Raw genomic sequence first — 25,402 nt, forward strand, 5'->3', positions numbered from 1 at the left:
CCAGAAGTGGTTTGCACGCTTTAAAAGTGGTGATTTTGGCTTGGAAGACGAAGAACGCGAGGGTGCGCCGCCAAAGTTCATGGATACCGAATTGGAGGAATTGCTCGATCAAGATCCGGCTCAAACGCAAGAAGAGGTTGCAAAAACTTTGGGAGTTGATCAATCAACCATTTCCAAACGTTTAAAAGCCATGGGAATGATCCGAAAGGTAGGCCATTGGGTGCCGTATGAATTGAAGCCAAGAGACGTTGAACGCCGTTTTATGGCATGCGAACAACTGCTTCAACGGCACAAAAGAAAGGGTTTTTTGCATCGAATTGTGACTGGCGATGAAAAGTGGGTCCATTACGACAATCCAAAACGTCGGGCAACGTATGGATACCCTGGCCATGCTTCAACATCGACGTCGGCGCAGAATATTCATGGCCTGAAGGTTATGCTGTGTATCTGGTGGGACCAGCTGGGTGTTGTGTATTATGAGCTACTGAAACCGAATGAAACGATTACGGGGGATGTCTACCGACGACAATTGATGCGTTTGAGCCGAGCACTGCGAGAAAAACGGCCGCAATACGCCGATAGACACGACAAAGTTATTTTGCAACATGACAATGCTCGGCCACATGTTGCACAAGTGGTCAAAACATACTTAGAAACGCTCAAATGGGATGTCCTACCCCACCCGCCGTATAGTCCAGACCTTGCGCCATCCGATTACTATCTCTTCCGATCGATGCAACATGGCCTGGCTGACCAGCACTTCCGTAATTACGATGAAGTCAAAAAATGGATCGATTCGTGGATTGCGGCAAAACCGACCGAATTTTTCACAAAGGGAATCCGTGAATTGCCAGAAAGATGGGAAAAAGTAGTAGTAAGCGATGGACAATACTTTGAATATTAAATTTGTAATCATTTTACGTCAATAAAGTTTCAAATTTCGAAAAAACCCGCACGAACTTATTCATAGTCCTATTAGTTTTTTGTTGAGTGCATGCGTCTTTATTATTGAACACCGCAAACTACAAATTTTGCCATTCAATTCTGAAAGGCGCATGTGCTTGTACGGCTGTGCATATACGGTGAGATATAGAATTAGAGTAAAGAGTCACTGAGGCCGAAAGAGAACTGCATGATATGCCTCATTTTTATTTCACTTATTTTTCACCTTTTCAATGTTATCGCTCAAAAGTTCTACAGTTGGCTGGGCCTGCAATTTTTTCGTACAGCCGTTTCTTTCGAATTTCACTTAGGGCCATTTCAACTTGAACGACAGGATCAGCAATCAGTTATTAAAATTATAGGGAATTTTTTATTTCACTTTGCACACACATACATATGTGTTAGTTAACAATAAGATCCAGTGCATGTACGTGCATATGTATGTATACTCGTAGAGCATGAATGGTGGTGGTTCATTCTAAGTCAGGCACGCCATTCAGTCATAAGGAGTCAGCCGTTGGGCATTCGATCGTACTAAAAGTGACTTGGTGTTGTCGGTTTTAGCGATGGCGGCTTTTGACTTTGTTCTTTCGAACTCAATTTAAATGCGGTTGGACAGTCAGTCAGACAGACAGGCAAACGGACAGGCAGCAGGCGGACACGTTGTCCCAGGTTGTGTTGCTGCCGCTGGTGAGTGTTTGCCTCAAATCTGAATAAGAAAGAGCTGTTTTTTGACAGTTTCGTGACACGTTAATTTTACGTTTTTTGCAGGTACGTACATATGTATTTGCTGTGCTGATATACGTACAAGCATATGCACATAGCTATGCCAAGTATCTGTGGCATAGGGCAGTTCACGCTATGAATGATGACGGTCTCAAATGGTTCTGCTTTGGGTGTGCTCCCTTTTTTTGTATACAATTTGTACGAGAATTGATTGTCAAGAACCTGAAGTGCTGTTTGTGGAAAAAAGTAGTGTTAGCAGCGCAGCTGTTTAGCTTTCTAGGAAAAAGCTGACTAGCTGACTGGCTGACCTGCATCCGCCATCCACTTGGCCAGTGAAACTGTGCCAGTGTGGCAGGCAAGCGGTCGCATAAATTTCTAAGCTGTTGCTGATGTTGCCGTAGCTGACACTGATGCTTCATGTGTGTCCTGGGGGGTAGTTCTACATTTTCAAGATTTTCTCACGACAAATTGAATTTTTACTACCCAGAAGGTTTTTATTTCTGAATTTTTAATTTCTTTCTTAATTTTTTGTTTGTTGGTGATTTATTAGTTGCGGCTTCTGAGGGTCAACGAAAACTTACTTTGTTTGAATTTATTTAACGATTTCCAAGAATGCTCGATTACAATATTGTTGCTGTGTGGATTTCTAATGTGCGACATCGCGGCCAGTTGCAATTAGTTAGTCACACTTGAGTATCGTTTTATTTGTCTTGGTACCCCTACAGTGGACTCCACTTAATCTTCACTATTTGCCAACAAACAATAATGTCGTGTCTATTGGCTTCTGCTACATTGCAAGCACATGCAAATAACAATTGGCAACTCGTTGTCAACACTTGAAAATTGAAGTGACATCCACATATGTGTGCATGCGTATGTGTTTGCGGGCGTAGTAGGAGGTTGGGAGCTTCGCGTAGCTGTATGAAAAATGGCACACATGCGTAGTGAGTTTGTGGCACAGTGGGGCTATAGTATTAACGGTAAAATTTTACTAGAAATAGTTTAGCTCATGCAGAACTTTTGGGGTGTAGGCCGCGTTACTGATATATCTTACTTTGCTGTGAAGCGGTTGACCAAAAGATTTATATTACGTTTGAATGAGCGACCTAAATGCTTTTGTGAAAGGCAGAACTACTCTTATGCTATTTCCATCGCTGTTCAAAGAGCAATCGGGTTGAACGAGGTTGGGCTCTGGAGGCAATCTCTCAAGGGACATAGTAGCATTTTTGGTCAGTTAACACCGTATTTCCCTGAACTTTGTACAGATTTCTCTATCCGCAAACTGGAGTTTGAGGGTCGTGCCAGAGCAATCTCTCCAAGTAGGCGGAATTGAAATGAGGGGCAGATAAGTACCTCTGTCTTCACTGACGGCTCCAAGATGGAATCGGGAGCCGGATCAGTGGTTTTCTCTAATTTCTGCCGAATACTGCTGGTGTTTTCCATGCTGAAGTCTTTGCGATCCTGCAAACTGCTTAGGGAACGTGGGAGCCAGAAAAATATTAAATTTTTTCTGATAGTCAAGCCGCGATCAAGGCTTTGACAACGCCGTGGTGCAGATCCAAATTAGTCCACTCCTGTAAGGAGGAGTGGTCTGAAATTCATAGGACATAAGAACATTAAAATTGCTGATTAGCTTGCCAAGAACGGGTTAATTGAATTGATCTCAGAAGTCTCCTAACCAGACATCAGCACCTCTTTGACTGTTGTTAAACGTGAATTGCACAACATATTTCTCAGGAAAGTGCAGAAAAGATGGAGCTCCATTTCTTCATGTGCTACTTCGAAAACCGTTTGGGCCCACTACAATAGACGGCCCACAGAACGTTCTGAGGACTCCCCGCCATTGAATTTCCAAACATGTAACTGTGTTTACGGGTCATTGATATGCGCACGGCACCCACGCGAAAAAGCTAGGTATACCGTTTAACCCCCACCGCATAAATTGTGGCGACCTTTCAGAGAAGCAAACTGTTGAGCAATTTCTCTGTAAATGACCGGTTTTGGCAGATAGACGATTAAGGTCATTGGGCAGTGCGCCAACCAAAATCCAATCAATCTCGTCCAATCTGCCCGTCGGAGATTGTGGGGACCTTGCAGAGAAGTCGACTTTTGAGCACTTTCTCTGTAAATGACCGGTTTTGGCAGATAGACTATTAAGATCACTGGGCATTGACAGGCCGGGGCAGTGCTCCAACCAAAATCTAATCAATCTCCTCCAATCTGCCCGTCCGAGGTCTAAAAATGGCGCTTTAGTGCTACTTGGGGAGTTGCAGACTGGTACTTCAACCATTTCACCTACCTGCCTAGAACTACGCATCGAAGCTTATTGTTTAATGCCGAGTGGACTTCACTGTTTCACTAACGGTCGCATCTAATAAAATTGTTTACTAAAAATTCTTATTATGAATAGTAAAAAATAAACCATGTGACCAAGCGTGCTTAGCGGAGACCGTCAAAAATTGTAATCACTTATCAGCGATAGGTAAAAAATTTAAAAGATTTATTTGCTCGACGTTATGTGTTGACGATTGCCAGTGCTAGTGAAGAAATTAAAGATATGCGATATCTACAATTACACTAGTTTATAGCCTAAAAAATCCAAGTGCCAGGCCATCTCATTCCTGGGTAAAATCGCTCGCTGAGTCTGTAAATCCACATAATTTTGTTTCTCTCATGTTTTAAGATATCGCTAAATAATGGTTTTGAATTACAGAAAGGTCATGGAAAAAGATCATACAAAATTCCAATGACATTAAAGGTTTGACTTATACTTCACTTTCTAATAAAATCAAACATTTTGAAGATCTTTACCAAGGTGAATTCACCGACTTCTAAATTCGCTGAAAACTATCTTCTGAGGGTATTTCTACCATGGAAAAGCTCCTCATAAAAAATATCTGTCGGTCGGAGTCGGTTTAAAACTGTAGGCCCCTCCATTAGTGGAACAACATCAAAACGCACGCCACCAATAGGAGGAGGAGGAGCTCCGCCAAACAGCCAAAAAGGGGTCAGCGCCAATTATAAATATATATACATATATACTTAACCGCCGTCGTAAGCGACTGATTTGGTGCTTGACTACCATTTCGGGTTCGAGTTTCGTATTTCGGGTTCGAATTTCTAGTCCGAATGATAAAAAAAGTGATTTCTTTGAGTGCACTGCTGTTATGAAATAGCTTCTGACCAAAAACCAGTTGCCTTTCGGAGGCAATCCGACATTTCTGAATTTTCGAATTTTCTTTTCTACTTTGAGTTCGAAAACACTGTAGGCAGCATAGGATTCGAACGGGTGTGCCATGCGTTTCATAGTATGCGGCCTCGGGCGGACATTAGCACTGAGCAAATAGACGCATGTCAGTCAGTTGGCTAAACTTCCAGCAGCGGTTAGAAGGGCGATTCTAACCGTAGACTTAACTGCGCCTTCTTCTCCTTCTCCCACTACCCAAATCCACGTTCATACCTATGCACCGACCAAAATGTTTTTGCAAAGAGCTACAGAAGTACAGTTATGCAAATAACTAAATGAGATTCGTATTTGCGCAAACGCATACGCGTCAATATTTAAACAGTCGCCAATGGTGCGTCGCTTTGTCGAAGCGTGTGACCGTCATCAGTGCCATAGCGATCGTTGTCAATAGCATGACGTTGTTGACGTCAAAAAATGCAGTCATAAAATTAACTTTGCCACACACATTAAATAAACAACACACAAACCAGCCTACATCGTGGCAGTACTGAGTTGCAAGCGCACAACAAACACACTAAGCAATCGCATTGTAAATTTCACTGCAACACTAAATACGCAGACGCGAGTGTGAAATTACAAACAGTCCAACCGCACAAACCGATCGAATTGTCGAATGCTGGGCCCGGCCGCGTGAGTGTGGCTGGGCGAAAATTCGAATGCGAATGCGAACGGTAACGCAAAGGCGATGTGGCACTGCTGATAAGCGGAAAGAAAGCTATTGTACATCAAACTATGCCACGTTGTAATTGCGCAGCACTACTTTGAGGCATTAATGCTAGGTATGTTGGTATATTTTGGTATGTACGAGTACATACAGATGCAGTATGAGTACTTGCATTAGTACCTACTTTGTGGCGGCAGCAGCGTGCAATGTGGCGTGCGTATCCAATCAGCGATCTGCGCTTGAAAGCGTGTTGATTTCATTTGATTTGAATTTTTCCCAAAGGCGCACAAATTTTCGCAGCAAGCGGCCATTTGAGTTGTACTTGAACACTCACACACACACATACATATAATAAAACAAGCAAAGAACCACTGCTAGTGGCATGCAACACTGATTTGCAGTTAGTTAAATGCGTTTCTTTGACTTCCTTGTCGCGCATTTCGTCGAAATCGTAATTGCTAACTGCGGTAGCAAATAATTTTGCTCTTTATGTAGTGCTAAGAGTTTCTTTCCTCAAATTGCTGCTTTTGATTCGATTCGTATTTTAGTTTTTTTTCTTTGTTAAAGCTCGACAATCAACAAAATTATTGGCGCCAGTCAGTTGTGAACATGCATTTTGCGTGCGCATGCGCAGTTTTTGGCAGGCAACATATCACCTCACCTTACCATTGCTACGCCTTTGCTCACTTTGTTGTGCATTTAATTTTTTTTTTGGTTTTTTTTATGATTCGCTGCACATTGTAATGCCCACGGAATTGCGAAAAATTTACTTCCCATTTAATGGGAATTTTATTTCAAGTTAATTGCAATCGATTTTCTTGCCATCAATTTTTGTACAACTTGGAGTTGACATTTTTTGCAGCGCACCCGCGTGAGTACTCGTATGTAGCTGCGCACTTTGCAAGTGTGTTAGTTAATAGCGAAAAAATATTTCGACACAATATAATGTTACAAAAAATGTGGGTGTGGGTGTAGGTATTTAGTTTAGTACTCACCCTTCAGGTATCGTGCTGTAGTAGAGCAGCACCGTTGCAATTTCGTAACAATTTAGGCCGGCTGCAAGCACACATTCCGCATCGACAGTGACAATCGGTTGGCCTTTAAGATCACTGGTACCTAAAATAGAAAAACAAAATTAATAAAATAAAAAAATTATAAACATTTATTTTTCGCTTTTTACACATAATACAAAACGTTTAATTGGGTAACAGAGGTCGTGGGAAATATAGATTTCAATTAAAAAAAATTAAGCCCAAAATCCCAATGTAGGAAAAGCGATAATACAAATAAAAATTAATCAAAATGAATCATCCTATCGGCAGATGCGGCGTACGTCAATCATAATACTTATATAAAGGGTCGTTAAATTTCAAGGGCCGATGCTGAATGTAAACCACATCTAAACGTGAAGTTTTTTCTGCATTTCATTCGATATTTTTCAATTTCAGACTAACTCAATTTGAACCATGGGAAGATACACAGTCGAGCACCGTTAGAATGGTGACAGGAAATGGCAACAGTGAATGACCAATTTTCGAAGAAAATCATCTTCAGTGATGAGGCACATTTTCATCTCAGTGGATTCGTCAACAAGCAGAATTGCCGCATTTGGGCGAATGATAATCCAAGAGTGATTCCCGAAAAACCAATGCACCCACAAAGAGTGACTGTTTGGTGCGGTTTATGGGCCGGCGGCATCATTGGGCCGTATTTTTTCCAAAATGAGGCCGGTTAGGCAGTTACTGTGAATAGTGTTCGCTATCGTGAGATGATAACGAACTCTTTAAGGCCCGAATTGGAAGATATGGATGTGGACGATATGTGGTTTGAACAGGACGGTGCCACTTGTCACACAGCTAACAAAACAATGGCTCTTTTGCGCGAAAAATTTGATGGCCGAATAATCTCGCGTTGCGGCGATTTCAATTGGCCACCAAGACTTCCACCAATTGGACTTCTTTCTTTGGTGTTATTTGAAAGAAAAGGTGTACGTCGATAAGCCAGTAACAATTCAAGAGCTAAAGGATGAGATAATTCGGCACATTAACGGCATAGAACCTCAATTATGCCTCAGCGTCATCGAAAATTTGGACCATCGGATGGAGGTGCGCCGCCGAGGCTGCAGCCGCTATTTGGCCAATATTTTCTTCTATACGTAATTGAGCTATACCAATATTATCATAATAAAGAGAAATGACAATAATTTCCTAAAAAAAATTGTATTTTATTCAAAATCAACACGGGCCCTTGAAACTTAACCACCCTTTATAAATAATTGGCGCGTACACCCATTCTGGGTGTTTGGCCGAGCTCCTTCTCCTATTTGTGGTGTGCGCCTTGATGTTGTTCCACAAATGGGGGCACCTACAATTTTTATTTGTGCGTAAAATCTTAACATAAGTAATTTGAAACTGTTTTATGGTCGATCCTTGGCTCCTGGGCGAAGCTGCGACTACTAATATGCCGGTCAACTTCGCTTATTTCTGTGATTTTATCGACATTTTCGACATTATCAACATTTCCTTTCACATCAAAAGGGCCTGAACGGAATCTGCGAAACCAAAATTGTAGGCATTTAGCGAATACCTGCCAAATAGCCAATGTCCGGTTATAGAAGCCACGGTCTTCGAGATATCCTTCTTTGAAAAGCTAAGCAGTTCCTTTGACTCTGTTTTTATCATACTTATTTGAGGCTATCGTAACCTAGCTGTTACGCATGTGCCCATAGCTTTCATCTCTCCGTGCCCTATTGGTCTCTTGATTATGGATAAAGATAAAGGATAATGCTATTCTTAATTTGTTAATTTGCTCGTGGCTATAGGTATCCGAATGGTACTTTTATCATCTTTACTAGTATCTGTCCTGGCTAGCTCATCGGCTTTACAATTTCCCTCAATATCTCTCTGTGCCCCGGAACCCAAATAAGGCTGATCTTGTATACGGCACTAATTTCATTAAGGGTTGCCCGATATTCCTGTGCAACCTTTGATCTGATTTAATGGCCGCCTGGCTTTCGAAGAATATATTTGCAGTAATTTTTGCTACGCCATGCGTATTTAGATATGTAGCCACTTCTTTTACAGCTAGAACTTCTGCTCGATAAAAGCTGCAGCAGTCAGGTAATCGAACGGATAGTTTCAGTTCTAATTCCTTCGAAAATAAATTCCTTCGAAATAAAAACTTTTTTGATTTTTTAATTAGTTTTGCAGCCGCGGCGTAAGATAATTTCGGTGCTTTCGAAGGCGTGCATAAAAATACCATCTCAAAACGCTTCGCGTACTTCTCACTCATTATTGTTTGGTTGCGTTTACAGGAAAGTTTCGAACGACACTAACCTGAGTTAGCACTGGCGTCGTAGGCCTTGAGTGGGACTATTACGTAGCAAAAAGCAGAACGAAATACGAGTTGAAGTTACAAGAAAAAACCGGTTGTTTTCTTCTGACACAGACTGTAAGTTTGTTGATGTGTGCGGGGCATTGTTGATGAAGTATATATAAAATAATTGTCCTCCAGATCCAGCTTTAGTTTTTCATTTACTCTGGCATAATTTATACACATTTTTTCAGCACTTTTTAGTGAAGTATGGAATTATTTTCTTATCAGCGGTACTCTTTGTGACTCAAGCGCGTCCTTTTGGTGATAACGTGAATGAGTTTAAATGAGCGTGACTCGAGGCATGTCTTAAGTACTCTTTTACTATGAATAAGTTCGTGCGGTTTTACAACAGATGGCGTAACTTGATTATTATTCCATCGATCCACATTTCCAAACATTCATTGGAGAGCTACTGTCGTAAGGCACAAACGTCAGTATAAGTTTTTTATTTGAAGCGTAAACAACAATATTTTTACCACACTTGAAAATGTCGAATTTCGTGCCAAATAATGTGTTTTTGCGGGGAATTCTTCTTCATTATTTTAATATGAAGAAAAAAGCAGCCGAAAGTCATCGTATCTTGGTGGAAGTTTATGGTGAGCATGATCTAGCTGAGCGAACGTGCCAGAAGTGGTTTGCACGCTTTAAAAGTGGTGATTTTGGCTTGGAAGACGAAGAACGCGAGGGTGCGCCGCCAAAGTTCATGGATACCGAATTGGAGGAATTGCTCGATCAAGATCCGGCTCAAACGCAAGAAGAGGTTGCAAAAACTTTGGGAGTTGATCAATCAACCATTTCCAAACGTTTAAAAGCCATGGGAATGATCCGAAAGGTAGGCCATTGGGTGCCGTATGAATTGAAGCCAAGAGACGTTGAACGCCGTTTTATGGCATGCGAACAACTGCTTCAACGGCACAAAAGAAAGGGTTTTTTGCATCGAATTGTGACTGGCGATGAAAAGTGGGTCCATTACGACAATCCAAAACGTCGGGCAACGTATGGATACCCTGGCCATGCTTCAACATCGACGTCGGCGCAGAATATTCATGGCCTGAAGGTTATGCTGTGTATCTGGTGGGACCAGCTGGGTGTTGTGTATTATGAGCTACTGAAACCGAATGAAACGATTACGGGGGATGTCTACCGACGACAATTGATGCGTTTGAGCCGAGCACTGCGAGAAAAACGGCCGCAATACGCCGATAGACACGACAAAGTTATTTTGCAACATGACAATGCTCGGCCACATGTTGCACAAGTGGTCAAAACATACTTAGAAACGCTCAAATGGGATGTCCTACCCCACCCGCCGTATAGTCCAGACCTTGCGCCATCCGATTACTATCTCTTCCGATCGATGCAACATGGCCTGGCTGACCAGCACTTCCGTAATTACGATGAAGTCAAAAAATGGATCGATTCGTGGATTGCGGCAAAACCGATCGAATTTTTCACAAAGGGAATCCGTGAATTGCCAGAAAGATGGGAAAAAGTAATAGTAAGCGATGGACAATACTTTGAATATTAAATTTGTAACCATTTTACGTCAATAAAGTTTCAAATTTCGAAAAAAACCGCACGAACTTATTCATAGTCCTATTATATACAATAGCCTTAACGCTGTGATGCCTGTTTATTCTTTTCAAGAGTGACCCAAAGACCTGCTTTTCTACGCTTTAATTACATTTTCATACCGCTTTAAGTCTGTCACTTTTCATAAAGTCTGAGCATTATTGATTAAAAGTGAAAAGTTTTAATTTCTGTAGCTAAAATTTGCATCGCCGAACTAATTTGCATGTCAATTAAATTTATTTCATTTATACCGCAAATGAACTTGACACAATTGCCGCAGCCAGACGGCACGACACTACAGCATTCACCCAGTCGCCCAGCATTCTCCTAACTGCCTAGCCACATAACCACAACTAGACGGGCAATCAACCAATAACAAATCCACTTACATGCACATACACATGCAGTTGCACTAACACAGATCACTAAGATCACATGCCACATGCGGCATGCTACGTACATACGACACACCTGTGTGCATTCTACATACATCTTTCGCACTCAGCCAATTTCTTACACGTTGGGTGGTCAATTAAATGTTAATGTGTTAAAATGTATATGAAACAACAGCGACTACTGTGAACCGATGGATGTGCACACACAGATGCAAACAGGCGCTGAAGAAAAGTTAAATTAAGCACAGTGAGGTCTTCAGCGGGAAACTTGTTGACGCGCATGGCGACTGAATTTTAAATTGATTTTATTAAGTGTTGCAAGTGTGCGAAATTGAACGACACTAATGAAAATGAAACGCCAGTCAATGTGACGGATACGCTGGTGGTACTCGTATGGCGCAAAGGCTGATATTTAAGAATTTCACTTCCACTTCACAGAAACCGTCAAATTTATGATAAGGCCACATTGGATGCGTGGATATTTGGTGGAATGTAATGGGAAGTGATGGGAGCGCGTGATCATCACACGATCGCTATCAGCAACAGCATCAACTTCATCAACTGCTGGGCCGGTAAAAACACATACACATATACATACGCGAACATTCGTGCTTATGATGGCTTCACGTGAAAGAAAATGAAATACAAATCAATTGGCGCTAGTGTTAGGAGCGTGCGAGTGAGCGCATGAATGAGCGAGCCAATTTCTAACAAATTTAGTTTAATAGTTTAGTGGAACAATTTAGATGCAAAATTTATAGCGAAAGTTCAATTCAGAATATTTAAAATGCCGTAAACAAATGCAAGACGCTAATGAGAAATATGCAAAATAAGTGAAGCAGGAAAGCTGTCGAATCCAACTGATCGACGAAAAAATATATAAAGTAGTTTAATTTATTAGAGTGGATGGTTTTGTAAATCAAACTTACCTGGCAGATAAATACCCGATGTGGTTAAAAGCTTCTCAGGGATTTCATTGATCGAAGCAGGTGGTACAATTTCGCACTCAAATTGATCTGTAATTTAGATAAGAAAATTTGATTGGTTGGTATTTTGCTTTGCGATGAATGTATGAATGTATGAATGTATGTATGTATGCACGTGTGTGTGTATGCATGTGTGTGTGTATGCATGTATGCAATTGGTACTTGTACTATGTGGTATTGATATTTTTATGCACTAACAGTTAAATAATTGAGAATATTTCGAAATGAATGGCAAGCTGAAAGGTACAAATTGTGCCGAATTATAGCTTTGCACATTAAGGTGCCGCAAACGCTATAGAAAAATGCAAAAAAGTTAACATTGTGAAATAAAATAAGTCAGAAAAGGTTAAATTCGGTTCGGACACCTTTTAGTAAAATATAATTTGGGCTCACTTTTAATTTTTTTATTCAAACAAACTCATACCCAACGAGAATTGTGGTCCGTAACATCTGATGAGGGCACGAAATATTTCGTCTCGACATATAAAAAGAGGAGGCGCGGTTTTTTTTTGGCCCCAATAAGATTTATGGCGGTAGGAAATTGAGGTGGGACGATATACATGCGCATGGAAATGAAATTGCCGAGGAATTGGCCAACTGTGGATCAGCGGTTACTCCACAGCGACCAGTCCCAATAATCAGTTATACAGGAATCATGAATTGGATCAGCGATTATGCTTGCAATTTACATAAAGAGCGATCAGTCTAGAGCTGCAAAGTGTTTTGTGACAAGCCCAAACAGAAAACTGTCGAACTTTCTTCTAAAACTTGGAAGAAAAGACGTTTGTGTGATGGTATGTTTTATTACAGTATACAACCCATGAAGTAAGCATATGACCTCCATTGGAATCATTGAGGACTCGCTTTGAGGATAGAACTGAGCATTTTATCTATCAGTGGCCCGCCCTTCCTAGAGCAAGGCGACGAATTTTGGATTCCGCTATCATGACAACGAGTAATATTCATTTTTTCAAACTGGAGGATATTTTCAGTTTTACCAAAGAATCTGGAAAATTCCCACAGGACCTATCTCTGTCCCTGTGTCAATTCTATCCGAACTCTTTCTTTCTGTTACTTCTCTTCTTTACTTCTTGACTATCTATCCTATTACTTTTCAGAGCTTTGAATGCAATGGGCCTTTTAACCCGAGTGTCCTACGGCTTCGACAAGACTCAGTCTTGCGTTGGTTTCTTTAATATATTTTGATTTCTGACAGGGTAGGTGATTAGCCTGCCGCTACCAGTTCTAAATAGTGGAAATGCCCACCTGTCGTTGCTTAGGAACAATACCTTATGACTGCTTGGAGCGTCATCTGCGTGCCACATTTTTCTACCAGAAGGATCGCACAGATGGTTTAAGACTTCGCTAAATTTCGTGTGTCTGCGCTATTATTGCGGTTGCCCGCTTCCTGGCGCCACTGATGCATTGTATATTATAACAGTGTGATTTTCTTTATTTTTGCTTGTTTTAGCAGCCACAATGCAAATCGGGCTAATCAAAAATGATTACAATTTTAACATATATTCACTTTAGCTCGATATGACCACCTTTTGCCTTGACTATAGCCTTCAAACGGTCAAAAAATGAGTTGCATGCTGCACGAATAGATCTTGTGGTATTTTACCCCATTCTCGTATAATCGCTTTTTTCAGCGCATTCATACTGGCATATTTTTTAGTCCTCACCTTCCTCTCCAAAATGGACCAGGTGGAATAGTCCATCGGATTTGCGTCACTGCGGTCCAAACCATTACTTGCGATGGGAAATTGCTTCGAATGGCCATACGTAGGCTTAAATTCTCGTATGAGCGTTCGGTCCAGTAAACACGATCGTTTTGAGTGCTTATGAACTGCTCAATTGGGAAATTTTCTTCATCAGAAAACACAATATTAGGAAATTCGCCACGTTCGTGCAAGCGCAACAACTCCTTTGCTCTTTCGCACCGAACTTTTTTTTGCTGTGGTGAAAGATCGTGTGCTTTATGGAACTTGTAAGCCTTGATCTTGAGCTCATTTTTCAATATGCGTCGAATGCTGTCTTGCGATATTTTCCGTTCTTCGGCCATTTTTCTTCCACTTCGACGTGGGTTTCGTTCAAGTCGAGTCTTCACTTTCCGAACCATTTCTGGCGTTGTTGAAGTTTTTTTTGGACGACCTCCATAGCGTTTTGCAATGGTACCAGTATTATTGTAACGTTTTATAGTGTGATATATATTACAAACATATTATTCACTTTGAGGTTACTGAGCTCACGAACAATGGCTGGTTGTGATTTTCCAGCCAAATATGTATAACGAAATCACACTATTACGTTTGAATTCCATCACAGAAAAAAAAAATTCAACAAAACTGAGACGCAAATGCTTTTGATGGCTTATAAACAATATATTGAACTGTCATTAGAACAATTTTGACGTTGATGTCATGAGCTGCTTTACAGATACAAGCAGTGTGAAGTTGGTAACACTTCATATCGGTCACCCTGTGTTATTGAGAGAGTCATAAAGCTTACAACATTTGACGATTTGGTTGAATAATAGCACTTTTTTGTAAGGTTGCACCTTAATGTAAAAAAGTACTACTGCAGATATTTTTCTTAAGTCTACAAACTTGCATATGACAGCAGATTGAAGTGTGCGAGTTAATGCAGGTATGAGCGAATGCATTTATACTCTTGTTAAGCGCGTTCTATTAAATTGCTGTTGCTCAGCCCACACATGCGCCGTTTTAAATTGCATGTTACTTATTTAGACTGGTGTTGTACTGATATAATAACATTTTTAATGCATAAATTGTGTAAACTTTTAGTTTGAAATGCTTTTTTGCTAAAAACTTTTAGTTCAACGATGGCAAAAAGAAACCTCAAATTACGCCGATACATACACATACATATTTACAGACATATATACGAGTACTTATATAGTATTCTAGGTCTAACTTCAGTGCTTTTGTGTGATTAAAAAATGTCTCTTCGAGCAATACCAGCTAAAGTAGCGTGTAAAACCTTTCACGCACCCGTGGCTGGATAAGCATCGCCTGGTTTGGGCGATTGGCTCCTTCAAAACCTTCAAGTCTCCTCGTTCCGATGGCATTATTCCTGCTAAACTGCAGAAATCTTGTATTGCCATTTATGCGAGATAGGGGCTACACACCTAAATCTTGGAGGGATGTTAGGGTTGCCTTCATAACCAAAGCAGGTAAAAGTTCGCATGCATCCGTTTAGGATGTCAGGCCAATCAGTCTTTCATCGTTCTTGTTGAAGACCATCGACCGGCCTCTTGATCTGCATGTTAGGTGTTAAGGGAAGTTTTGTCAAACGAAAGCTTTTAGACACTCTGCTGGAATTGATGCAGGGCTAACTAAATGTTATTGTTAAATGAACCACAGATTGCAGTCTTTCGGTAAATCCTCTGAAATAGAAAACACCTACAGCTTAACTCCCATCGATAGTGGGTGTCCCGTTAGTGCTCTCCGGTAAAGTGAAGCCCCTGAGAGGGCTAACGTGAAAGTCGAACGTTGAAGAGCCGAACTTTGTTGTATCAAGTCCTTGTTTGGTGGAGCTCGCTGGAAATGGTGACGTTGATTAAGAAGCTGGAGGGGGTCCAAAGATTTGCTTCAATCGAAATTAGTGGGGCATTGCGGACCGTTTCTGCACTAGTGGTTAACTCAATGCTGAATGTGGTATCCATGGATATCGCATTCAAAATCGCCGCCGCACGTACCGCAATCAGATTGAGATACTGGGTCCGAATGGTAAATTTTCTTTCATATTCCCTCCAGGGAGGGGATAGGTTGCTTATATCTATAAGCGAGCTCATTTGCGGTCCCGATCAAAGCGGTATAGCGGGAAACTGCTGGACCTATAATCTAGGTGGTGAGAGAACTCTCGAGATGATTTCTTTGCAAATTGAGTGACGATTGACCCTGGAGAACCTGCAGTCTACTCCTGGAAATATGAGCTTTGCAACAACTCAGCGACCGCTGGTCTAGTGCGAAAACGTGCAAAGTCGTGAAAACCTTCTGGCCACGGGAAGATCAGGGTCTTTTTAGAAAATTTCTAAAGCTAACAAAGTCGCAGTTTTCAACTTTTGTAAATATCCTTATAACTATCCTTATCGGACATTGTTTCTCAGGTACCCATGCGGAGAAACTTGGTACTGCTTCAAGTCCTTTCTACAACAGTTGTCTGGCCGAGCTAAGTTTCAGATATCTTGGCTCTCACCTTTTTGCTACACCTGCGGATATGTACACAAGGTTTAAATATCACACCTTTGGTGAATTTTGTCAGTTGTTGTTGTTGGTGTAGCAGCTTACTAAACCCTGCCAGTGCGATGTAGTTGTTGTTGTTGTTGCAGCTTACTAAACACCTGTAGCCTTCGTGTAACTTATCTAACGGTAGACACAGAAAACTTGCTAGCGAATTCTATCAGTAGGTTGAAGCAGATACCGCAATTATAATGAGCCACCGTTGGTATTCAGCCTCCTCCTTCTTCCCCTTTGTTCTGATCTGCTGCCTCTGATTGTGTTGCAAAGGACGATTTGGATTATTTGTCCAAGTAGGCTCTTACATGTCCAGCAATTTAGCCTAACCTAACCCTACCCAACACCAGCTGACGCACGTTTCGTGTTTTGTTTCACTGTCAAACATCTTCAGTTTGGTCTATAATTTAACCATGAATCGTCTTACAAACGAACACCGTTTGCAAATCATTGAATTTTATTATAAAAATGCGTGTTCTGTTAAGAAAGTTTATCGCGCGCTTCTTTCATTTTATGGTCAGTTTAATCGACCCACTGAAGCGGCTATTCGAGCTATTGTGACTTAATGTGGAACCAAATTTACATTATTGGACATCAAACCACCAACACGCTTATGTAGAGTGCGAACTGAAGAAAATATCGCAGCTGTATCGGCCAGTGTTAATGATGACCATCCATTATCGATTCGTCGCCGTTCGAGGCAATTGGGCCTCTGTTACTCAACAACGTGGAAATTTTTGCGAAAGAATTTAGGTGTGAAGCCTTTCAAAATACAACTGGTGCATGAATTGAAGCCGAACGACCTACCGCAATGCAGAATTTTTGGTGAATGGGGTCTTGGAAAGTTGGCCGAAGATCCACTTTTTTATTGAAAAATTGTGTTCAGCGACGAAGCTCATTTTTGGATCAATGGCTACGTAAATAAGCAGAGTTGTCGATTTTGGAGTGAAGATCAGCCAGAAGAATTGCAAGAGCTACACAGTTTGGTGCGGTTGCACGCGTAACAATGGACTTGTTGAGAGGCGAGTTCGGTGAACATTTTATTTCACGTTCGGGACCTGTCAATTGGCCACCCAGATTGTGCGCCTTTGGATTACTTTTTGTGGGGCTATGTTAAAGCTCATGTCTATTCAGACAAGCCTGCTTCAATTAACGCATTGGAAGACACCATTAAAGCATTTATATGTGAGATACCGGCCGAAACATTGGAAAGAGTATGCCAAAATTGGACTAAGTGGATGGACCATTTGAAGCGCAGTCGCGGTCAACATTTGCATAAAATAATGTTCAAACATTAAGTTATATGGACCGTACTATCGATTTAAATACAAATTTCATGCATTTTTTTGAATTTTACGTGTGTTTTTTTGAAACACTTTCTTATAGCTCTTAAAAAATCACCCTTGAGTTGTAGAACTCGTTAATACTTTAGTAAGAAATAATTTCTAATATTTTATATTTATTAGTTATTTTGACTAAACTGCATTTCCAATTCGTGGCGTGTGCTCTTTTGTTGCCGTATAAATGCCTTTATAGGTAGATGTTTTTTTGTCATAAATGCACCATTGTCCGCTGAGAGGCAATCAATTTAAAAAAAAATAAATATGTTTTTTTATAATTTGATGCCGCATGTCCACTTGGAAATTACCGAATGGTAGCCAGCAGCGGGCGGCAGCAGTTGCTGGTTATTGCTGGTTTTTGCTGTTGTTTTCATTGATGCTAATATTGACATTATGTACGTTCGTTATTGTTTTTGTTATCGGTAAGTCAGCCAGTTTGCGATAGATAAATGGTGGCAGTTTAATTGTATGATTTGCATAATAATTTCTGAATTACAAAATATTTTTTCATTTGAATAATTTTTGGTTTTTTCAACGTTCGCATATTTGCTTGTGGCATGTGTAGGTGTCAAGGCGCATTAATGAATTTAACACATTCGAAGCACAAGTAGTACATTTTCACACATACCCACAAATATTTGCCGCTCCGTGTTGTGTGATACTTGTGTGCAGTGTTGCCATTTTAGCTTTTTTCAAGCTAGATTTAGCTTTTTTTGTTTTCGTTTAGCCGGAAAAAATGTAATTTAGCTTCTAACTTTTTTTTAGCCTTTTTTCGAATTTTTTTAGCTTTTTTTAGCTTTTTTCTAAGATTAATAAAATTCGATAGTATAAAAATTGTTAATCTAGTCTCCACAAAGTATGTATAGTGTGTGTCCGCTTAACACTGAATGGCAGCACGAACAATCGATTATTGCACTGTTCTTTTCACCGCCAACATTTCCATGTATAAATGCAAAATAATTTTCGAACATTCCTAACGATTCGCGCCGCGTTGTTGCATCGAGTAAAATTTGCAGAAATATGGAAAAGTAAGTTAAAATTGTGCATTTAAAGGTAAAAATTGTTAAATTTATGTTATTATACCTATTAGATATTTTAAAAAAGCTGTGCCGGCTCCAATTGAGACATCTTCGAGTGAAGAGGACAATTTGAATGAAGTTGAACCGAAAAATACTAAAAGGTAAGTGCGTACATACATACCTATGTATGTTTGTATGCACAAATGTATTGCATACTTTCAAGAAAATTCTAAGAGTTTGCCGTTTAACGTAAATATTATCAATAAAAGCAACGAAAATCTAATTTATTTTCGTTTATTGATAAATTTAACGTTAACATGCAGCCCTGAAGTAACTATTGTGAAATAAATAGTTGTGTATTAAACAGGTGTTCCCAAAGAATTGATTTACAAACATCCGAGAGTGAAAGTTCGTGCAGCTATTCGGATGAGGAATCACCGCGCAGAAAGACCAAAAGGTATTATATTCACATGCCGCTTTTATTGTTTTTTATATTAAATGACGTTTTTTTGTGGCGCAGATATACCCAACAAGTGAGAAAAGCTTGGTTCAGCGATAAAAGGTTTAAAGATTGGATATCTGAATATGATGACAAAATATTGTGTAAGTTTTGCGGCTGTAAATTGACACCAAAATTATGCACTTTGATAGCGCATGCAAATACGAAAAAACACAAAGCAACAGCAGGTCCATTTTTAAGAGGAAAGCAGGCAACAATTTCTTTTAAAGCTGTTGGTATTATTTATGATACAAAGCGAGCCGAATTAGCTAACGCACTTTACGTCGCTTCACACACAGCTATCTGTTCCGTAGATCATTTATCTACGATTCAAAGAAACTCGTTTCACGACAGTTCAATAGCTACAGGAATAAAACTGGCTCGATCAAAATGTAGTGCTTTAATTCGAAATGTGCTATGTCCATATTTTAAAAATCGGTTACTTTCTGATATCGGTAGCAATCCATACAGCTTAATTATTGATGAATCGACAGATATAAGCGTTAAAAAGTACCTCGGAATAGTGATAAGATATTATAGTGCTACCAGCAAATCAATTGTTAATACATTTCTTACACTATCAGTTATCGAGGATTGCACGGCAAAAGGATTAGTAGATTCAATCTTAAAAACATTGAGTGAGTTTGGGTTAGATATTAAAAACTTAAGGGGCTTAGGAACAGATAATGCTAGTGTTATGGTAGGCAGAAACCGAGGCGTGATTTCTTTATTAAAGCAACATCAACCTAATATTGTTTTAGTTCCATGTGTTTGCCATTCGATCCAATTGGCTGTTTCGTCTGCTTCGAAATTACTTCCCAATAAAATTGAATTTTTGATATCAGAAACATATAACTGGTTTTCTAAATCCGCAAGTAGACAAAATAGCTATTCCATGTTGTATGCTGCCATAAATGATGGGCTAGAACCTTTACAAATGGTTAGAGCCTGCTCTACTAGATGGCTGTCTATCGAAGTTGCCGTTAAAAGAGTAACCAGTCAATGGTTGGAATTGAAAACGCACTTTGGTATTGCTGCAACAGTGGAATGCTGTCATAAAGCGAAGCTGTTGGCAAATCTGTTCTCTGACGAAAATTTAGCTTATTTAATGTTCCTTGGCCCTATATTAAAAGAAGTTCAAATGGTGAATAAGCTTTTTGAAAGCAATTCTGTAGACCCCCTCAAGATGTTCAGTGACTTAAAGTATCTACTTTCAAATCTTTGCTCACTTGTTACTTACTCCTCAGAAACTTTTGACCCATTGTCTTCTCCGTTGTTGCCGTTATTAATTCCTCTTCCTTGTTTCCATTACTCCTTTGAGGAGTTTATGAAAACAAACATTAATGATATAGATACAGAAAAAAATATACGAGATAACTGCCGTAGTTTTCTTATTAAACTAATAGAGCAATTACGCCAACGTTTGCCAAGTAATATCGACACTTTGAAAAATATTAATTTCTTTTCTATGGAAAAAGCACTGAGCGCTGTAAAAACAAACATATTTGATAGTTTCAAACAAGAAAAATGTAGATATACATCTGACGAGATAAGTAACATAGAAATGCAATGGAAGAAATTGCATCTAATCGAATGGGAAGGCATAGATTCCACAGTTGCATTTTGGACACAGGTTCGGGAGTATAAGAATGCGTTCGGGGAAAATCCTTTTGCCAGTCTTTCTAATTTTGTTTTTGAATTTTTGGTTCTGCCGCTGAGCAATGCGGAGGTTGAGCGTATTTTTAGTACGATGAATAATGTAAAAACTAAGGTGCGAAATAGGACTAGTACTACAATGTTAAATGCAATTTTATGTATAAGGTATGGACTAAAAAAAGAAAAGAAGTGCTGTCATGACTTTGTCATAACAAAAGATCTCATTAGTCTCATGAACAATTCCAGTATTTATTCTTATTCCTCGGATGATGAAGAAAATTTTGACATAGAAATATAATAAGACTTTTACAGCCCAATCTAATATAAACGCATTGCGGTAACTTTTTGTCAAAAATTGTCTCATGTACATACAAGTTGTATGAAAGTAACATAAATTAATTTGCGTGCGTAAAAACCTAATTTGATTTCCAATTTTGGTTCTGCGTGACACCAGGGTTTGACATATACACACATATTTTTATCAAGAAAACTTGTGTTTATATCGGTTAGAGCAAAAAACGTCGTTTATGTTCGTGCGTTTATATTAGGTTGGGCAGTTAGTAAAAGGCGCATTTTTTATTTTGTTAACTGGAAGTGGAAATAATTTTATGAAGTACAAATTGCAATGTTTCGTAGCTTTATATTTACATATATGATGCAAAGCATCAGTGTATATACAATATATACTTTTATGAAATTGAAGTACAAATTAAATTTAATGTTTCACTACATGTGTAAAATAGTTATGCTAAGATTGTTTTTTATGAAAAATTTTATGAAATACAAATTGCAATGTTTCGTAGCTTTATATTTATATGATGCAAAGCATCAGTGTATATACAATATATACTTTTATGAAATTGAAGTACAAATTAAATTTAATGTTTCACTACATGTGTAAAATAGTTATGCTAAGATTGTTTTTTATGAAAAATTTTATGAAATACAAATTGCAATGTTTCGTAGCTTTATATTTATATGATGCAAAGCATCAGTGTATATACAATATATACTTTTATGAAATTGAAGTACAAATTAAATTTAATGTTTCACTACATGTGTAAAATAGTTATGCTAAGATTGTTTTTTATGAAAAATTTTATGAAATACAAATTGCAATGTTTCGTAGCTTTATATTTATATGATGCAAAGCATCAGTGTATATACAATATATACTTTTATGAAATTGAAGTACAAATTAAATTTAATGTTTCACTACATGTGTAAAATAGTTATGCTAAGATTGTTTTTTATGAAAAATTTTATGAAATACAAATTGCAATGTTTCGTAGCTTTATATTTATATGATGCAAAGCATCAGTGTATATACAATATATACTTTTATGAAATTGAAGTACAAATTAAATTTAATGTTTCACTACATGTGTAAAATAGTTATGCTAAGTATTGTTTTTTTTTACAATGAAAATAACGAATAAAACGTAAAAATGGCGTTGTACTTTTAGCTTTTTTTTTAGCCTTTTTTCGATTTTTTTTTAGCTTTTTTTAGCTTTTTTTTTTATCCATCTAGCTTTATTTCTGAAAATGTTCTGGCAACACTGCTTGTGTGTATGTGTGGGAAACTACTCTGTAGCACCACCTGCAACGACAATGTGGCGACACGGCGACATGCAACAAATGTGTGCTGCCACACGGCAAGACAGTTAGTTGAAGTTGAGTGTTGCACGCCGCAGCGTTTCATGTGTGAATTTTCAAAGTTAATTTCAGTGGGCAGACTAAAAAATGTTGAACTGGTCGAACTTATTTTCAAACTATCTGAATTTTTTTTTGTGTATTAATTTCTCGAGTATAGCGGGAGTTGCAAGTTTGTGCCTTTTGTGTGCAAATGTTTGCATTTCTGGTATTTAGAGCAAATACCTATGGTATGCACCTATAAAAGTAATAAAAATGTGTACGCATTAGGGATGTGCGGTTATACGATTATTCGAGTAAGTTGAGAGAGTCAGTTGATAGAGAACCAATTAATAAATAATTCGATTGATCAACGTTTTGTTTACTCAAAACAAGCAATATTTGAATAACTTTGAAAATGATTATTCAAAAAATATTAATTTTTTTTGTATATTTACATGAAGTTTCCTCTTAAATAATTAAAAAAGAAAAACCTTGTAAAAGAGGTATTTCACTATCTTTATGGATTGCGAAATACTAAGCCAAGCTGGAATTATCCAACTTGATAAAAGAGGTAAAAAAGCATGCAGACGTTACAAGAGCGTTTAGATAGATGAGTTTGTTAGTGAAGGAGAGAGCTGCTGCATCCGGGGACATGCGAAAATTGTATATTGTCTCGCGTCGTCTATGCGGCAAAGGCCCGCAGCCAAAGCTGCCTGTTAAAATGAAAACTGGACAGATCCTAACAGGCAGACAATACCAAGATCACACGATGGGTTGAACACTATGCACAACTCCTAAAATCAGCTTTTACTCCCAACCTAAGCTCTGCACCCGAACAAAATCCTAAGGTTCCACGTATATCACGCGTTAATCCAGAAGCATCAACCCATCGGGAAAACCAAGTAGCAATCGTAGCAATGAAATTTAACAAGGCTCCCAATATTCACCAGATAACATCAGGAAATCTTAAAGCAAATCCGGAACTTTCAGCAGCAGTGCTACATAATTTGTAGGGGAAAATCTGGAATACTGCATCACTCCCAAAAGATTGGATGCAAGGTACCATAGTAGTTAAAGTTCCAAATAAAGGAGCTTTGACTTTGTGTGATAACTGGAGAAGTATTATGCTTCTATGTGTTACGCTCAAAGTGCAGAGTCAAGTCATATTAGACAGAATTAAAAACAAAATCGAAGCTACTTTAAGACGCAAGCAAGCAGGCTTTCGCAGTCGGAAATCATGGATCGATCATATAGCTACTCTGTGCATCATCAGCGAGCAAACAAACGAGCTGCACGTAGTCTTCGTTGATTATAAAAGAGCTTTTGATCGCCTTAAACACGAATACATGTGGTGTGTCTTGCAACGAGAAGGAGTTCGTGACAATATTGTCGCCTTAATTAAGGCGCAATATGAAGACTTCGAGTGCCGAATCTCTCATGATGGCATCTTATCGGATGCCATCCAAACCGACGCTGGCGTAAAACGGGGCTGCATTCTGCCGTCGCTTCGTTTCCTTGTTGTCAGTGATGAGATGTTAACTACATCAATCGAGAATGCAGGAAAGAAAGGATTGCTATGGCAATCGATTTCAATGGAACATCTTGAAGACCTAGATTTTGCTGATGACATCATTCTATTCTCTCAAAGCAAATCGAATATGCAAAGCAAGTTGAATGATCTCGTAAAACACTGGACTAAGAATCAATGCAAAGAAAACCAAACATTTGGCAGTACACACAAACGATGCATTCTACAATATCGGAGAGGAAAATATTGAAAATGCAAACGTTTTTCAATACCCTGTAAGCCAATTCACTGCGGAAAGCGGATGCAAAAATGATGTATCTACCATCAAATCAGCAAATCTTCGTCCGATGTGGCAGTCCAAGTAAATGCACATTACAACAAAAACACGGATTTTCTACTCCAATGCTAAATCAGTTCTGCTCTACGCCTTTAAAACATAGTTTCTGTCTGTGGAAATTGTACAGAAGCTTCAAGTGTTCAAGAACCGCTGCTTGAGACGCATTCTACGTGTCTAGTGGCGAGTCAAATGGATATCTAATACCGAATTGCATCGATGATGCCATCAAAAACCAATCGCAACTAAAGTAAAAAAACGTAAATGGAGATGGCTTGGCCATACCCTACGGAAAGGTGGCACTGAAATAACAGACAAGCGCTGGACTGGAACCTCCAAGAACAGCGCAGAAGAGGCACCTACGGGCGCTTGGCGGCGCTGCATCGAAGAGGAGTAGAAAGCCGTGCACAAAACAATGACCTGGCAACAAGTCAAAAATATATTCGGGAATCGCACAAAATGGCCTACTTTGGCCCTATGCTACGCAACGGAAACGAAGGAATGATGATGATGATGTCGATGGATTGGTATAGAAAACAAACTGCATCGAAATGACATTTGAATTTGTTTAAATAAATAAATAAACATCGATATGATTAATCGAAAATTGAGCATTCCAAAGTTTTTATTTTTTATTTCTTATAATTGACTAAACAAGTGACCGCGATTATGATTAAGTAAAAATTTTTCGTAATCACTTAATCGCACAGCCCTAATATGTATGTATGTATACATCCACACACACACACGCACATATTTATCCACATATATGCACGATTTTCATTTTCTGTAGCCCAGTAATCGATCGTTTCCGTTTGCAGCAGCCAAACAAGATGGAGTAATTAAAAATTCGAGCTTACAACCAACGCAACTGCGGTGCGCACCTGCAACAATACTGGCTGCTGTGGCACACACACTTTTTGGAGTGCATGTCTTTGCGACTTATTGTTGTTTTTTTTTGCCGTGGATTTGCAATTTAATCCTTTCCATTAAGTGCCCCACAAAGTAATAACCGCAACGGTGAGCTGCTGGCCGTGCAAACCCGAACAGATATCGCCAGCTCCCACACTTGGATGCGAGCGCGTAAGCAATTCATTTGACTATGAATAGTTAAAGTTGTTTCTCTGTGCTTTTGCTCTTTTTATTTCTTTTTCTTTTTAATTGTATTTTTGTGGTATGGGTTGCTGGGCCTGACACACTTCACCATCAATGCCAAACGATTTTG

At 39.1% G+C, this 25,402-nt stretch overlaps 1 protein-coding gene across 2 annotated transcripts in view; it reads right to left on the reverse strand.

Annotated features, from left to right (window-relative positions):
* The window catches only part of LOC129242809 (uncharacterized), a 169,622-nt gene that overhangs the window by 116,232 nt on the left and 27,988 nt on the right, over positions 1 to 25,402 (reverse strand). For both annotated transcript variants that reach the window (XM_054879666.1, XM_054879665.1), the window contains exons 2-3: positions 11,851 to 11,937; positions 6,575 to 6,695 (exon numbers count right to left, since the gene is read on the reverse strand). In XM_054879666.1, coding sequence (XP_054735641.1) covers positions 6,575 to 6,695; positions 11,851 to 11,937 — 208 coding nt within the window. The remainder of the gene's footprint in view (positions 1 to 6,574; positions 6,696 to 11,850; positions 11,938 to 25,402) is intronic.

Source organism: Anastrepha obliqua, chromosome 3, assembly GCF_027943255.1.
Source record: "Anastrepha obliqua isolate idAnaObli1 chromosome 3, idAnaObli1_1.0, whole genome shotgun sequence".
Classification (NCBI taxonomy): domain Eukaryota; kingdom Metazoa; phylum Arthropoda; class Insecta; order Diptera; family Tephritidae; genus Anastrepha; species Anastrepha obliqua.